General features: G+C 36.1%; 2 protein-coding genes across 4 annotated transcripts in view; one reads left to right on the top strand and one right to left on the bottom strand.

Annotated features, from left to right (window-relative positions):
- Nucleotides 1-12,847, bottom strand: part of LOC123871228 (copper-transporting ATPase 1) — a 49,751-nt gene extending 36,904 nt beyond the window's left edge. For all 3 annotated transcript variants that reach the window (XM_045914905.1, XM_045914906.1, XM_045914904.1), the window contains exons 1-3: nucleotides 12,562-12,847; nucleotides 10,992-11,048; nucleotides 9,492-9,528 (exon numbers count right to left, since the gene is read on the bottom strand). In XM_045914905.1, coding sequence (XP_045770861.1) covers nucleotides 9,492-9,528; nucleotides 10,992-11,004 — 50 coding nt within the window. In that variant the 5' untranslated portion in view covers nucleotides 11,005-11,048; nucleotides 12,562-12,847. The remainder of the gene's footprint in view (nucleotides 1-9,491; nucleotides 9,529-10,991; nucleotides 11,049-12,561) is intronic.
- Nucleotides 12,848-13,167: 320 nt separating this feature from the next.
- On the top strand, nucleotides 13,168-17,346 carry LOC123871249 (glia maturation factor beta). Its single transcript, XM_045914947.1, has 4 exons — nucleotides 13,168-13,364; nucleotides 14,042-14,151; nucleotides 14,532-14,619; nucleotides 15,212-17,346. The coding sequence occupies exons 1-4, from the start codon at nucleotides 13,176-13,178 to the stop codon at nucleotides 15,329-15,331; spliced, it is 507 nt and encodes a 168-aa protein (XP_045770903.1). The 5' UTR covers nucleotides 13,168-13,175; the 3' UTR covers nucleotides 15,332-17,346.
- Nucleotides 17,347-17,688: the final 342 nt, after the last annotated feature.

Genomic DNA, 17,688 nt, shown 5'->3' with positions numbered 1-17,688 from the left:
AAAATCTTATAACTTCATCGTTTCGAAAATTACATTTTAATTGTTGGTAATACTTTAACCTATTAAGATTCATCTGAGAAGAGTCGGCAAAGAAGTATAAACTCAGTAGTTTCTATGGACTAGCTACAATATTTGCAAGCCAATTTGAAAAGAAATATGGAGCATCCTAAATTATTCACAGGTGACAGTTATTTTTGAGCAAGTTTTCGGCTTTGCGGTACATAAAACCTGTCAGATAAAAACGCCTTGATAAAATATCTCGAGCCACGGAAATAAAAGTATGTCAAGAACTTTATTTGTCGGTATCATTTAATGACCACGTCTTACTTCTATGTCAAAAACTCGGTAACTTTTAGGCGTAGAACCCAAATCCCACGGTCAGTAGTCTTTTAATTTATTTTTTATATTTAGAGCCGACTTTTCAATCATGACATAAACTTATTTAAGGAATTTTGACGTTTTGACAGATTTCTTATACAAAAAGCGTCAATAGCTCAAATTTATTCCTCAGATAAAAGTTACTTGACGACTAAAAAATCAGCCTTTACATTCTAAATTCAGAGATCTGCGTTCTAAAATATAACAAAATTATTAAATTTTAAACAGTTGATTCTTTAACCATAACTATCTTTGTGCGAATCGGACTCGCACACCAAGGGTTCCGTACCAGCGATGAGAAATCTCAAAACGGTATGATAAATCGCTCCAACAGCTGTAGAGTGTAGGTTCAACACTGCAAGTTAATGACGGACAGCACCATCTATGATGTGATTTAGTAAACTAATTTTGTCGTGATTTTTCCTTTACTTGTGCTATAAGACATTGCTAGATCAACGGGAAGTACCCTATAAATTTGGATTTCCCTGAAATTGACAGACACCACAGACAACGAAGTGACCCTATAAGGATTCCTATTTCCTTTTGAAGTACGGAATCTTAAAAATGACAATGTTAAACAAAATCTTACCCATTATCGTCGTCCTCCAAGAGCTTATATTTAATATTTCGGGAATGCATTTTATAGATATGCACTTTTCAGTTTTTACACTTTATTTGACATTTTTACACTTTGCACTTCACTAGCACATAGGTACACTGTCAGTATCTTCTTTTCTATATATTGAAAAGTGTTCCAAAACTTTGTTTGAAGTTTCTATCTATTTGTGAATAGAAATATTTTATCAGTTATTTTAAAGAGACTAAAAATAGTTGTAAGGTGCTAATTCAGTGGAACAGTCAGTATCTCTACAGGTCGCAAAATAGTGCTTTCATTTTGACAACATTCCCTACGGGAAAGGATAGCAGTATTACTTAGACGTGTGAATTTAGTTCAGAGATTGTGTACCATCCACAAATAAGTTCTTTTTCTGATCTGTGGTACCTACCATCTAATCGGCACTAAGGGCATTTTTCGGCAAAGAAGGCGCCCTAAGATTAAGTATTATAAGAGTGAACTATAGTATGGTATGTATAGTAAACGTTTTTAATACGTTTTGGTTTCGGAGCGTTACTCATAAAGTCATCGATATCCTATAAAATTTAGTTTGAGCCTTTTAGAATGAAGGCCGTAACAAAACGTTATCTCTTAATGAGAAATCCAATCACACAGTCGAATCGCTTTATAGGTAAGTAGGCATATTTTAAAAAAAAGATTTTTTTGATTATTTTTTAACTGAAATTATCTATAGCTATTGACAATTTTATGATTCGTACCTAGGTTCGTACAATATATCTATAGTGTCGGCTCACTATGAGATGTTTTCCTTTAAATAAAACAAATATATTTTATTATTTCTAGAAGAGGCATCTTGCATCTTTTTTTACAAAAATAAAAAATAACCTGTCCGTTCGTTAGTATTTAGCTAATATAAGGTCAAGGATACTGTACATTAAAAATATTTTACTTATATGAAAGCTTCTAAAACTACGCACTATGTTTAGGTACGAGATTCGACCATTTACGAGAAAGTGTTCTACCTAAAGTACGCGACAAGTCGAGATGGCAATTGGGGTATGATGCGGGGGTATGCCCAGCACATCCGCACGTCACTCGCGCTATCCCGCACAGGGTTAGCATGTAAGCTGTGCGGATGTGCGGGGTCGCGTACTAAGTATAGATAGGTTGCCCTATCATTGAAGTAGTCACGACTTCAAATGATTAGCCTTACAACAACTCACAAGTTAGTTTTACACAATTTCGGTTGTATTTATCACGGTACAATCAATAAACAGCCTTGTGAAATGGCTGTGGATCGATTTCTATACTTGATAACAATGATAAGATTAGGATGTTTACAAACAGCCAGTTTAAAATGCCCGGATGCGATTAGACAACGATGTCTGAGCGACTGGAAAACGAGAGAACTATAGAGAGAAAGAGAGACAGGATAAAGTATTAAAACTTTTTATCCTCTTTCTTTCTCTACCATTTCAATATCTCTGAGATAAAAGATTTGGTACCTAGTGCTACAAGTTATGAAATCTACGATATAAGCCGACTGCTGTCTTTAGGACTACATAATATAGTGCCTGGCAAACAACTTGGACCTGAAGAAAGTGGTAAAAAAAGCTGGCGAATCCAAGAAGCAAAAGTCGACGTATCAACCAATCGCGTGCACCCGCGCCGAGTGATCAACCAATCGCATGCATGCGCCATTCGACAGCGAATCGCGATAATGCTCAAGTTGTTTGCTGGGAACTGTGGCTGGGCACTATAAACTCATGTGATTTGGGTACAGTTTTATTCCAGCAACCATAGCTGATTCTAAACCATCAATCGACTGCGCAGTCGACGTGCAGTTCCCACTGCATGCCGAGCCGATTGCTGTCTTTAGAACTGCATACCGACTGAACGCGTTCAGCCAACAACCGGCTCGCGTGCAAAGATCCTTATTGATAAACATACTAGGTATTATTATCAGATCTTTAGAGCCGTGTGAAGCCGAGTAGTGTGCAACGCCGATGTGCCCAATAAATAACTATTAGGTACCTACGCTGTAACTCCCGATATATCGATTTGATAAACGATATAACGGATAAGGATTAAAATCATAAATAACATTGACACCAATAAAAATTAATAGCCTTATTGTGCAGCTAAAGATATCATAAAGCTGCTTTCTCCCACTTTATTTATTAATTTATAGACTAGCGCTTGGCTGCAATCAGACCTGCTGGCAAGTGATGATGCAGCCTAAGATGGAGCGCCCTCACCTAGAAGATGCCTATTCACTCCTGACTTGAAGGTACCCTTATTAAACGTGGAGGCGAAAACTATGCCAATGTTCCATATATCCTTACTCGGAAATTGCTTTTTTAAAATTCATTATAGGCAAGCGCTTGACCACAATCACACCTGATGGAAAGTAATGATGTGTCCTAAGATTTACCGTTTACCTAGAAGATGCCTATTCACTTTTGTTTTAAAGATACCCGGCTTGTAATTGGTAGGAAACACAGATCGCGAAAGAGGACCTATTCCAAACCTTAGCCATGCGTATGAGGAACAATGACGCAAAACCTTTCGCTTGCAGGATGATGCTGTCTCTACTTAAAATTTCGTTAAAATCAGTTAAACAGATGGGCCTTGAAAAGCTTGCAAACAGATAGATACACTCTCGCATTATTAGAATAGATTTTGGTAAGTATCGAAACTGATTTCCTCGTTATTTAATTCGCAACAAGAGAGTACCTATTATAGTACAGCACGCAGTGAAAGTTGTTACGCGAACTGTGTCGGTTACTTGCATTCACTCAATTTATTTTATACGTAGTTACTACATAGTAATAGCGCGCCCAGTAATGCCGCTGTAAGCTGTTACAAGCTCTCTTTTGGAAAGTTAGAGCAAGGCAATCAATAGGGATGGAGAGCGCTGGACGTTGCAAGCGTCTAGATGTAGCCAGAATTTACGCAACTGGCGTCGATTCTGCTCTTTTTCCCTAAAACTAAGATTAGAGTATCTGCATCTTTTTCTTTTTAATATTGCTAAAAAAGGACGGAAAATGAATTTTATATTTAACTAGATTCCGCGACTTCGTTCGCGTGGATTTGTTTTGAAAAAACCCCTGGGAACTCTTTGATTTTCCGCGATAAAAGTATGTCCGTCCCCGGGATGTTAAGTAACTCTGTACCTAATTTCATCAAAATCGGTTAAACTGTTGGGCTGTGAAAAGCTAGCAGACAGACAGACAGACACATTTTCGCATTTATAACATTAGTATGGATTGATTTAGTGCACTCTTCAAACAAAGGGCTCATGACATGGTACCTAAAGTCACGAGGTTTCACAGTTCTAAACTAAATTAAGTAACTATGTCGGTCCTTTTCTTATTACATTGGTAAGCAAAGATGCGATTACTCTAAAATGTAGTTGCGTACAGAATCAGTAGGCTATAGGCACTCTGCTAAATAGGTTTAATCATAGGACGACTCTGAATGTTGATGATAGCTAATTCCTAACTACGAGGCATGCCTTTTAAGTTTTGTCGTTTGAAGAAAAAAAAACACAACTAGAACCTTATAGTACTTTTTATTGCTTTTCAAAGTATTCACCACGTAACTTAATACACTTTTCCATTCGCTCAAACCAGTTATTCTAACATTTATTCCACTCTAAAGTGGTGGTGTTCAAAATGGCTGACTTGAAAGCGTCGACTGCTTCTTCACCGGACTAAAACCTTTGACCACGAAGACTTTTCTTAATTTTAGGAAATGTAAAGTAATTGTTAGGGCTTAGGTCAGGACTATATGGAGGATGGTCAAGAATTTCTACTTTTTCCTGCTTCAAATACTCAATCGTTTGACGAACGCTGTGTGAGCTTGCGTTGTCGTGGTGCAGGATGATGCGTCGCTTTGAGTTAGATTTTCGAAGTTCGGCGATGACTTGTGGTAAACAAACTGTGGTATACCACTCTGCGTTAACCGTTCTACGATCTTCAAGTGAAATAGTCGCAACATAGCCGGTTTTTCCAACAAACGTGGCCACCATTTTCTTTGAAGTGCTTCGAGAACGAATAACTTTAGTGGGCTTTGGCTCGTCTTGAAAGACCCAGAGTGTGGATTGTTGTTTGGAATCAGGATTGTAGGCATAGATCCAAGATTCGTCACTACTGATGATGTCGTAGACGTGATTTGACTCTCCTCGGTTGAACCTTTGCAGAGTTTTCTTACACCATCTGACGCGGGCCGCCTTGTGATCGTCGGAAAGCAGATGCGGTATCCAACGGCAAACTAGCTTTCTCACACCTAGCGCTTCATGCAAGATCTTCGGAATGGTTGTCCCTGAGATGCCTAATAGAGCCTCTATCTCTCGATATGTCACATGACGATCTTTGAGAATTAGTTGTCTCACAGCAATGATGTTATCTTCAGTGAAGGCGGATTTTGGTCGTCCTTCGCGAGATTTGTCACTAACACTAGTATGTCCACGCTGGAATTCTAAATACCAGCGTTCGACAATCCGCAGACATGGGGCTTCATCACTGAATACAGATGATAGCTCTTCAAAACACTGAAGCCGTGTCAGGCCTCTTCTAAAGTTGTAGAAAATTATTGCACGAACATTTTCCTTAGAAAGATTCACTTTCGTATTTTCCTGATAGATTCCAATCGACGCTGTGACTAAACGATAGCATTAATCCTAATACTTTCAACTGTTTTGAGATTCCAAATTAAAACACATTCGAATATAGAACAGTTCCAAATTCAAAATTGCCGGGAAATATGGAAACGACAGAACTTAAAAGGCATGCCTAGTACCTATTCTAGTTGAGATTTCATCTAATTATATTGCGTCTTCATGTTTTGCAGTTGCATTCAAAGATAATATGACAATAAAAAAATAAACAAACCAAGCAAACAATGCATTGCTCTATGTAAATAGACTTCTAGTAAATACCAGGAGCTAGAAAATAACTGAGCTCAATAGTATTAAACTTCCATTGCGTGACTTGATGACGGCTCCCCTGGCGCAATGGTAAGTGCTGTGGTCTTATTAGTGAGGGGTCCTAGTTTCGATTCCCGGCAGGGGAAATTAGGAAATTTATCATTTCCAAATTTCCCCTGGTCTGGTCTGGTGGGAGGCTTCGGCCGTGGCTAGTTACCACCCTACCGGCAAAGCCGTGCCGCCAAGCGATTGAACGTTCTGGTACGATGCCGTGTACGTCAGGGAGGTCGGCAAAACTAATATCTCTTACAGTTATAGCAAGTAGGTACCAGCAAATTGTAAAATGTAGCTGTGTTTAGGCTGTGCCAAAACATTTTAGGATAAACCCAAAAACGACTAAGATATCTTATATTGGACACAGACAAAACACTTAATTCTTATTGCTATAATAAGTTTTTCCTGTTTTTTACAATTACTTAGGTATTTTTTATATGTACCTACTGATTGAAACTATTTAGAGTAATAAAAATTGTATACATTTATTTTTTGTGAATAAAATAAATTGGTTAAAAAAATTGAATTCATTTACGTATAATACTTTATACTAAATATAATATAGTATGATAATTTATACTAACGACTTTAATTTTTTTTTTTTTTTTTTCAAGAAGAAAATATCATTTCTTTTGAAACAAAAACTTATTTTCTCTAATTACTAATAATTGATCTCATAGTTGTAAATTACTTTTTTAATTTACAACTATAAGATCAATGTTGTTTAAAAACAATAATATTTTCTCCTTGATTTTCATAGGTAATTGTGGGTAATTGTGTTAGTTTGTGACAAAACTATTTTTCAATTCAAAGGAATGTGCCCTCAAGAGCCTTCCAGAACCTATACGACTATAAGATCAATGTTATCTAAAACCATAACGACATTTTCTCCTTGATTTTCGTAACACAGAATGCAGATTAAATAGAAATTCCAGTAAAATCACAAGACTTGCCATACACAACAAATGCACTTTCGCGCGCGATACGAACTTTTTTTTCTCATTTGATATCCAAAGGTAGAAAGTCGGCCAGCCGTGCGATGTGGCGTAATCGCGAATTAGCACTGACTACTGCTGGGTAGTCGCTGTATACTGTGAACACCTCAGACGTTGACTTGGATTCAGTGATGTGCGATGACAGAACTATCGATTTTTTTTATAGACTAGCGCTCGGTTGCAATCAAACCTGCTGGTAAGTGATGATGCAGCCTCAGAGCATTCCGAACCACTGGTAAATTCAGTAACAATTCAAAAGGTGAAGCGCGCTTGCCTAGAAGATGCCTTTACTTATACAGAATTACAAGACTTGTCATACACAAATGCACTTTCGCGCCATACACAAATGCACTTTCGCGCGCGATACGAACTTTTTCTCATTTGATATCCAAAGGTAGAAAGTCGGCCGGCCGTGCGATGTGGCGTAATCGCGAATTAGCACTGACTGGGTGGTCGCGTATACTGTGAACACCTCAACGTTGACCTGGATTTAGTGATGTGCGATCACAGAACTATTCGTTCAATCATCTTGCTTCCTCAATCTCCTTTGCGCCTTAAGCCACTTGGCATTGGACAAAGTGATAAATGATTTGGCACTACTAAAAGCAAAACCCGGAGAAATACACAAAATATCGATCTATCGACGCATACACATCACTATACATATTACTTAGCAATAAAGCCACTTGGACCAGTGTCTCCGCTCTTACATAAATGCGCGGTGGAAAATCAATTTTGATTAAATGACAATAGAGTCGAAAATTCAATGCAAAGTTTGTATGGTATGTTGTGTGATAAGTTAAAGATTTGATTGTTTTTATTAAGTGGTTAATACTCGGACTAAGATAAGAAAAAATCGTTTATAGGAATCACATTTTTTTTTTCTCCTTGACAATTATTATTTATTGTTTGTATGCTATCTCACCTGATGGTAAGTAGATAACCTTACGATACAGTGTACATTCTAAGGGTTCGTTTCCATTGAAGAGGAGACGTATATTTTCGACCAATCAGATTATAAAGAGATGAAGTAGTAAAATTAGACGTCATCTAACAATTACCTAATTGGTCTAATGAATTTGAAAGAGCTTTGAATATTTTGGTCTACCTAGTAGTCCCCTTTTTCCTTTTTGTCAAAATAACGGCCCATGATCAATACAAACAAATATTATATGAGACAAAAACTTCTAAAATGTCAAGTTTCCGAGATATAAGCCATCAAAATTGTACTTGCGCTAGCCACCATTACAACTCTGATAGCTTATATCTCGGCACTTGAAACTTTCACGTTCATGCGATACAGCCCGCTGACAGACAGACGGACGGAAAGCAAAGGCTAGTAATAGGATCCCGTGGTACTCTTCGGATACGGATCCTTAAAAAGATACGTGAGAGGAGTACGACGATGCAGAGAGAATGAAATAGGTATAAAACAAAATAACTATTTATTACTAACACAACATTATCACTCGGTCTCGGTTATTATGCAAGCGGAAGTTTAAACCGCGACTCTTGGCGCGGCGGGAAGCGCAACAAAGACCTTTGTAGCTAACTGGCAAAAGCTAATAGAGAAAACGAATTGGATAAACGCTCTTCAAAGATATTTTAACATATTCTTATGCGCTTCTCCTCCATGCAAACGTACCACGCCTATAATTTTCTATTGTTTGTTATTCTAGATCTACAAGTGTACCTAAATTAAAAATTTATAACACCCCCGACAAGTGAAAATTACAGTAACTAGAAAAGAGCTGATAACTTTCAAACGGTTGAACCGATTTTCTTGGATTATAGCTAAGAACACTCTCGATCAAGCCACCTTTCAAACAAAAAAATCGGTTAAAATCGGTTCATTAGTTTAGGAGCTACGATGCCATGGACAGAAACACAGATACACACGTCAAACTTATAACACCCCTCTTTTTGGGTCGGGGGATAAAAACTAAGCTAGATGGCGATTTCTCTCTCAATGGAGAAAAAATCTAATAGATAATGATTTATGCTCTAAAACAATGAATATAGTGAAATTATATTTATTTTATGATAGTTATGACGCTTTAAACATCTATTTTTAAGTATTTTGAGGGAACTTTGTGCGTAATAAACCATGTAAGAAACTACAAAATTGCAAAACCTTTGGCATTAGGGCTAACTCTACTTAATAATAATTTTAAATGTCTTCGTTAAAAAATGTTAATAAATTTGTATAAAATTCAATTAATTAATTTAAAAAAAGTACTCAATACCAAACGTTGATTCGCATCATTGACGCATTTCACAGTCGACCTTTGAGTCAATTTGGTTCTAAATAATTTTATTTAAATATACAACCATATCAAAAATTGATGTTTTACTTCTCTTCGAATCCTGCCGAATTGTTTAGGATAACTGCCTGCTCCAATTTTTTAGGTATTTAAAATTATTTAGAAATTTCCTTGAAGTATAGGTATAAATACTACTAGTCTATTAGGAGTCTTTGGTTGGGGTTGGGAAGACAGGCAAGGTCGTGCTGCACTATGAACCTAGAAATAATTAGATAGTGGATGTAAAAACTTACTTCTCTGCCTTGTTGTCCAACATTACTGATGTTTCGCCTGAAATAAACAAAAAACTGATTAGGTAATGGAGGTGTTACGAATCTTGGTACTTGAAGTGTCACTAAGGCGCATTACACACGGTCGACTAGTTGCCCGGCGACTCGGTCGACGGCGACGAATCTGTGATTTGTATGGAACTTGCCGAGTCTATGCAAGGAGTTGCGGCGACTCCGTGCGTATAGACAGCGATTTCCATCTAAATTCCAGATTCTAACGGTCGCCGTCAACTGCGTTGCCGTTGGCACCGTTCGGGTACGGAACCCAAAAAATATTGGTCCTAAGCAGCATTATTATTTATTAGTTAGAAACATTAGTTTTCAATAGATGTCAAAGAGAGCGGTCATTACTTTTGAAGATTGCTTATCGGTCAGCGGCGGGCAGCAATAAATACTTCACCTATCAGTTTACTCACACGTGTCCTGTCCTGTGGCCATCTACTTATGCGCAAACACTTTTCTTCATTGTATAGTTTTAAGTGTTTTACCTAAACTTGAAGGAGTTTCCGAGTTATTTTAATACATACCAAAACCTAGCTTATGTAGTGGTTGATTTTCATTAAAAAAAAAACCATTCTGCGTCATTGTTGCTATCTGCATGCTTTTCAGCCCGATCCGTCTGCTTTGATGTTCAGTCAGCTTTTCCTTTTATATATTTAGATTGATCGAGAGGGAGATGCAGGTTCATTTTTTCAATCAATCAATTCAATCCCTGCCAGTTCAATAAAATGCCCTATGGCCATCGCACGTCGCCTCTTCCAATAGTGTGCGCTCTCACGCATTTATAACAGCTTGTTCAATTTCGGCGCTTGCTAGAAATCTTTGGCTTCTGCTAAAACTTCGGCCCATTTTGGCCGAAACCGAAGGTGGCCGAAGCCGAAGGTTCAGCTTATCAATTTGTTTATTGGTGTGACATAATCATTTATCTATCTAAATACTACTTGTTATCAGATGCTTATTGTTATCAATGTTGATAATATCAAGTTTAAAGGTTGTACCTAGTAACTACTAACTAGGTTACAAGAGTTGATTCAAGTGTCATAATCTTAGATGATTAGACACTATTAGTTGTCGTTAGATACTTGTCATGGAAAACTCTAAGGCTCTAGCCAGAAGACCCAATGTGTTATGGCTGATGGCTCCTTACAAGTTGGCCTAGCATGAAAATGCTGCTTACAAATTGCACCAAGATCCTTTGATATTTTTGTTAAATAATATATGGGTTTCGGTGCCACTAGGACTTTTACTAAACTAAGCTAATAATAAAAAAATCAAAAATTAAATTATTTCAATTCTTACTAGCTTTTTGTAATGTCCTATACAACCTAAAGTAACTGGAGGATAATGTAGCTATGTGAAAGAATATTTAATTTTTAGAACTGGATCATCAGTTTTTTTGTAAGTAAGGAAAGTTTTTCCTACATACACCTCTTTATAATATAGGTATACATCTAAGTTACTTACATGTTGTTGCCATAGTTCTACTGATTCATCTTCTGTACAAAAACTCTTCTTTTTTATCTAAAACAAAAAAAAAACAGTTAAAAATCAATACTTAACAAACTATTAAATATCTTGATGTCCGTGACTTTGATGGGTTTTTAAAAACCCCACAGGGGCTCTATAAAAAGTAGCCTTTGTGTTGAGTCAGAATATAAGCTACATCCATTCCAAATCGGTTCAGTCATTGTAGCGTACAGGAGTAACAAACATTCAAACTTTCACATTTTCAAATTATTAGATGATGCCCAAGACTGCATGGTTTTATTTTTTAAGATTTTCTCTAAGATTTTTTTATTCATATATTTCTTTAGAAGTTCAAGTGGAAAAAATTGGCACTTTCCACTTTTATTACTTATTATTTATAACAATTTCTGGGATATTACACTTGTGGCCTCTACTATCAGTGTAACTAAACACGCAAGCCATTTGACCAGTGACACTATCACACATAAATACAGGATAAAGGGCATTATCAGTCATTGAGAACTTTTTAAATTCATTTTCAGAATAACTATACAGTCCAATTTCAAATCTTTTCTTTAAATTTTCAATAATGAACTAGCTTTTGCCCATGTAAATAATACATGTGTTCACCACCTCTCAACAGAATTTTTCTATTCCAGGGCCCATAATAAAATAGGCAATTCGGAGACCTTAAGTGGCTGATCAAAACAGCACTGGACTATCTGAACTATGAATTGGCCCATTGCCCGTGTGTTACCTAAACTTCTAGTCTTTACTCACAATGCTCAAGGTATTAGGTAACCCGCAACACATCAGTATTGGACGGGAACTGTAAAATGGGAACAACCATATATGGTCATATATCGGCAACGGTCAACATGATACAGTCTGGAAGAGTCCTGCACAGCTGCCAATCACCAAGAAGAAAACCCCTCAATGCAATTAGATGAAACAAGTACAAAGTAAATGATGTGTAGCATATAACAGAGTCTGGGACACAAGCTAGCTCTGCATGGAAACGTATAATACCCACAACTCCATCCACATTGATTTATCTATGTTTTTAAAAATAGAAAACTCTTTGATTTCAATGAGTTCCTACTCCCTACAAGAGACCTATGTCTATCGGTTTATGATGATGATGAGTCTGAAGCTAGGATGGGTCAGCTAATTCTGAACTATAGATGAATTCTGAGATAAAACTGTTAGACCAGCATGGTGTCTTTAGAGGTCTTCGTTTTGAGGTCCGGTTTTAATGGGAAGAAACTCAGTATTGGAACTCTTTCCTCCCAAATATATTTAGATTATTATAGCTATACCTACTAGGTAGGAACTACCCAACCTATACACTGCTTTGCTTTACAAGTTGAAGTCAATCTTGTCCTTGCCTATGAACTTCTGATATTCAGCACCCACAACCATAACCATGGTACACCCACTTTTACTTTCAAAACGAGTTCTTTATTGTCAAAGGACATACCACACGAAAATGAGCCAACACCATTCGCTACCGAAAAACGTCGATTATTGAACCTTAAAATGACTAAATCATAACAAAGTTACTTACATGCGTACACAATACAGTTATTGACCCTTAAATAGGCCAGAAATACATCACAAATACAAATAAATCGCGGAACAAACGATAAAGTTTAGACACAACTTTGCAAGCAGTTTTGATAAAAACTAATAACCTTTAGAGTTAATTATATGCACAAGAATATATATAATGTAGTCTTCTTTTGTCGGGATTATTATCTCAGATTGGAAAACGAGATATTTACGATAGAAATCACAATCAATGGAATTTTTCACGAATCATGAAATGTATATTGGTACAACAAAACATCTTTTTTGACAGCTCATGACAGTGCTTGACAGTTATATTTCTCAGCTGTATTAGTCTCATTCTACGCAAGCATAATCCAAGTTTCAATGATTTGAATTGTAGTTTTTACTAATAAGAAATATTTTACGGTACGTCCTAAGACAATTTTAAATATAACAACATTATAACTTTTATTTGAATTTTAAGCCAATTCGTCGAAAACTGTTTTTCGTATAAATCTTATACAAATAGCAACATTTGAAAGCTGCGTAAACAGTAACCTTTTGTGACATATTCTGTTCTGCCAAATGCCAATGTCAATTGTCAATTCAATTTAAAATTTTTGTTGACGCATGAATAGTTCTTTTGAGGCGGAGTTATTTCCTGTTTATCTTTATTTAAAACTTTTCTTATTTGAGTTCTGTCTTGTGATTATGTCCGGCCAAAACGTGAACGTGTGTGATATCGGTGAAGATGTGAAAGAAGTCCTGAAAAAGTTCCGTTTCCAAAAACACTCGACTAATGCTGCACTGATTTTGAAGGTACTCTCGTGTTTATTAAATTATGTTCTCTGAATAAAAAACCTGTTTATCTTATATCAGGCAACTTAGGATGGAAGCCTTAATAATTAATTAACTTGGTGCTTGGGCGTAATTTCTGAAGATCCTTTCCTGATGGGGGTCCATGTTATACAGGGATTAGAGAAGCTGCAAAATCTCAAGTTTGTAAATCCAGTGGTTTGAAAATTACCTAAAATCTAAATCCAATCACAAGTCCTTCACATATAGTTAACTAGAGAATAAAACTGACTCAGGATGCATGAGTCAGTATTATTGGTTGCTCTAATTCTGGGTAGTTATCAGTGAAGGAAACAAAATATTGCATTGATAAACAATTTTTCTTATCTTTTAATATAACTGGATGATGCCTATTGATACTAAATTGAAAGTATTTTATTTAAATCACTGCCAAGTAAGTTGCAAACCCATATTAAAATGTGAAAGTGTGTTTTTTGCTGTTTTACTGGTATCACGTTGCAACGGAGTAATGGATCAACATTATTTTTGGCATGGGTATAGTTGATGACCTGGAGAGTGACTTAAGCTACTTTTTAGCTTGGAAAATCACAGAGCCCCAACAAGATTTTTAGAAACCTAAATCCACGCAGATCAAGTTCCGGGCATCAGCTTGTTTTTTACATACTTCTACAACATTGCAGGTGAATAGAGAAAAGCAAGCGCTGGAGGTGGATGAAGAGCTGGAGAATGTGGAGCTAGAAGAGCTGCAAGACATCCTGCCCTCACACCAGCCCAGGTTCATTGTATACAGGTGAGCTCACAAATTTATGTACATTTTAAAAAATAAAGTTTATTTGAATAAAAATCTATTCCATTCTAAAAATATTATGTGTTCATTACAAATGACTGAAATACATTTTGGGCTTCTTCTCAGACCAGAGATCATTTGGAACCCTCGTAGCTTTAGTTTAAATCTTCTTCTTTCTTCTTAATCCATTGATACTCCCATACTAATAATATTATAAATGCGAAAGTCTGTCTGTTTGCTAGCTTGTTACTATAGTAACGAGCTAGCATTTCATCAAAATCAGTTAAACAGATGAACCATGTAAATCTAGCAGACAGACAGACATAGTTTCGCATTTATTAGTATGGATGTTACACTTAAATATAGTGTTGTTATTATTTTAGCTACAAAATGGAGCACAGTGATGGACGGACATCATTTCCGATGTGCTTCATTTTCTACACACCGCGCGATGCGCATATGGAACTGCAGGTTAGTATGGATTCCATAATATTTCCATCTATCTATGATTCATCTGATCCATTGGCATCTTGGCTTTAATAACTTACAAATAAATACTTGAATGAGTCAGAGTGAGTTTTTATTATGTCATGTAGTTAGTAAGAAACGTTTTTTAATATTTTGTAACTATATTATAAAATATGTACCTTGATAAAGATGGCCATTATATTAGTAGAGCACTAGTGCCATAGTGAATATTTGAATAGAGCAACCTCCGAGTTTCCAGTTCTTTGGCCAGAAATCTACCACCGGTTGGTGGTAGATTCTTTTGATGATTCAAAAACTCTTGTAAAAGTTTATTTGAATAAAAAAAATACACTGTTTTTTTAGCTGGAACAGTATGGGGAACTCCAAAACCATAGAATATATAGGGCAACTATCTTAGGACCTTTAGGCCTTTTTTTGTGAATACAATTTTGGCCTAGTAAATTTTTTGGTCAAGCATAAGTTGTCCATAAAAATAAATGAAATTGAGCAATTTTTTTGATGCTGATCTTCTCAGTTTCGTATAAGAATCATTTTATTTAATTTACACTATTCATTTCATTTCTGTTTTTTCTAGGTGATGTACGCGGCAACGCAGCGCGCCCTGGCGGCGGCCGTGGGCGCGCCGCGACTGCTGGAGGTGCGCGAGATCGACGAGCTCACCAACGACTGGCTCAACGAGAAGCTGCAGAGATAGACCCCGGCACACACACACACACACACACACATCCGTAGATATACAGTACTACCATAGAATAAGGATGGTACGTTATTACCTACCAGAGGTTCGATGAAGCCGTCTAGACAAAACAGTTGTATCGGGACCTCCATAGTGATGACCATGTCGGGCCATTTACCACAATGTCAAAGGTGTTGGTACTACTGTATCTCCTTATACTGTGGTACTTCCACTTTCATAACTAACGCTGATCTAGTACTACCAATTTTATAAGTCGCATTGGCAAAATTCGTTTGTGCAGAAAACCAGACTAAAACCGAATGTACACCAATGAAATATAGACCTTATTTCTTGAACTTAAGACTTTAAACACAAGAACAACAGAGACTCGTGTTATCTCATTATTCGCGCGTGCAAAACATGGCGCGTAGGCAACAACCAATAGCGGACGGCACGCGGATTGGCTGAGACTTTTTCGAACCTGAATAATCATAGGTCGACGCTAGCTACGCGCTGACCGTCAGTGCCGATGATCAGCGTAAAACAAAACCAGCCTTATATGCACTCGATGTATCGAATATGAGAAGATATAAAAATAGCAATATTTTCTATTGCCTTACTTTTATAGTATACTTGCCTATAAAAATATACGTTCTCGAAGCTAAAGTGACCTAAATCAAAATTGATCATGTTTTTTTTTAATGTTTTAGAGACCTTGTGGTCTATATAATTGTCAAACATATCTAATAATAATTTGATATGGGGGATATAAGTAATGCAAAAACACATTAAAATCAGCTCAACAATTTTGCACATGATGGTAGCAAACAAATTAATAAACACATATAAATTTGAAGCCCAAATGCATATTATTGTACAGTCTCCGTTTCATAGTGAGCAGAAAAAATATCATTGCTTTAATTTTGAATATAAGTCACTTTAGTTACAAAGATGTGAAAAATAACAGTTTATTTTTTATTAAGTGTGTGTAGTATTAATAGAATTTATTTGATTACTAAAGTAAGTGGCAAAAGACAATTATAAAGTTAAAGTAATTTATTTAATAAGTTAAATATGAAATTATTATGCTTAAGTAAGGAATTTGATGTTACCATGCCTTTACCTTCAATGCCTTTTGGTATTGAAAAGTGTTGTAGACTTCTGAGTTTATACACAATTTCAGTTGCTTGATTGATAGAAGAAAATACTTGCCTTATTATACATTCCAAAACGCTAGGATCCAACATTCGCTTTGCAACCGCTTTATCAAACTGTAGGTGTGCCCACTGACCTCTACTAATACGTACTAAATACGCTGGACTTCCGATTGCCGATCTGTTTTTGAAGTGACTTGATTTTCACCATTTTGGCAGTATGCAGTGAGCGTTATGTAAGAGTACTCGGAACTAAAAGTTAGTAGTGAGACATCTGTCAACATGAAGATCTTGTTTTGACAATTTCAGTTTCCGGTACTCTCGATGGGGCAACGGATCGGCACAAAAAAATAATTAACATGGATCCACGAAATCGCTTTTCACAATATATTTTTAAATTCCGCGGGGCCATGTTATCAATGCATAAAATCGGTCATGTGCAACTCTGACTCACACACGAAGGGTTCCGTACCATTTTACAAGACATACCTACCTACCTACGTACTTTTTATTTTTTTATTTGCAAGGCGGCCATTTTGAAATTTGCTGTTATGATTTTTTTCTTATTTGTTGTTTTAGCGGCAATACTCTGTGAAAATGTGAAATACTCTGTAATTTCAACCTATTACGGTTCATGAGATAGCCCGCTGACAGACGGATGGACAGCGGAGACTTAGTAATAGGGTCACCTAATAATTAATTAAAGTGAAATGTACGAACATGACATTTTTATAGTGATGATTATATGCATTTATAGATATTTTGTATTTGTAGAAACTTGTAGAGATAAGTAAAACACTGCGATTTGATAACGTATTTTATTTATAACAATATTTTTGTGTATATTTGATTATAATAAAAATAAATTAACTTTTAAAAATATATTTGTTCTCTAATTTATTTGTGCCTACCTACCTAAAAGACTGGTACCAATACTGTTCGTTCTTCACTATTTAAATAATATTATAAGCTAAGTACAATAAAAATGTAGGTATATCAAAATCACAATTGAAGTACTTACTTATATAATAGTAATTCATGTAATGATATGCCCGCTTCGATCTTAGACAGCATCATCACTTACCACCAGATGAAATTGTAGACAAAGGATCCCTTGTAAGAGAATTATGAAGTAATAATGTAGGTACTTACCTAAATTATAATTACTTCTTTCGTAAAAAATACTAACAAAATGCATTAATTTGAAATCATAAAAGCTTT

This window comes from Maniola jurtina, chromosome 13 (genome assembly GCF_905333055.1).
Source record: "Maniola jurtina chromosome 13, ilManJurt1.1, whole genome shotgun sequence".
In the NCBI taxonomy this organism is placed as follows: Eukaryota; Metazoa; Arthropoda; class Insecta; order Lepidoptera; family Nymphalidae; genus Maniola; species Maniola jurtina.
The sequence above is the reverse complement of the archived record's forward strand: the minus strand, read 5'-3'. Positions and strand labels throughout refer to the sequence as shown.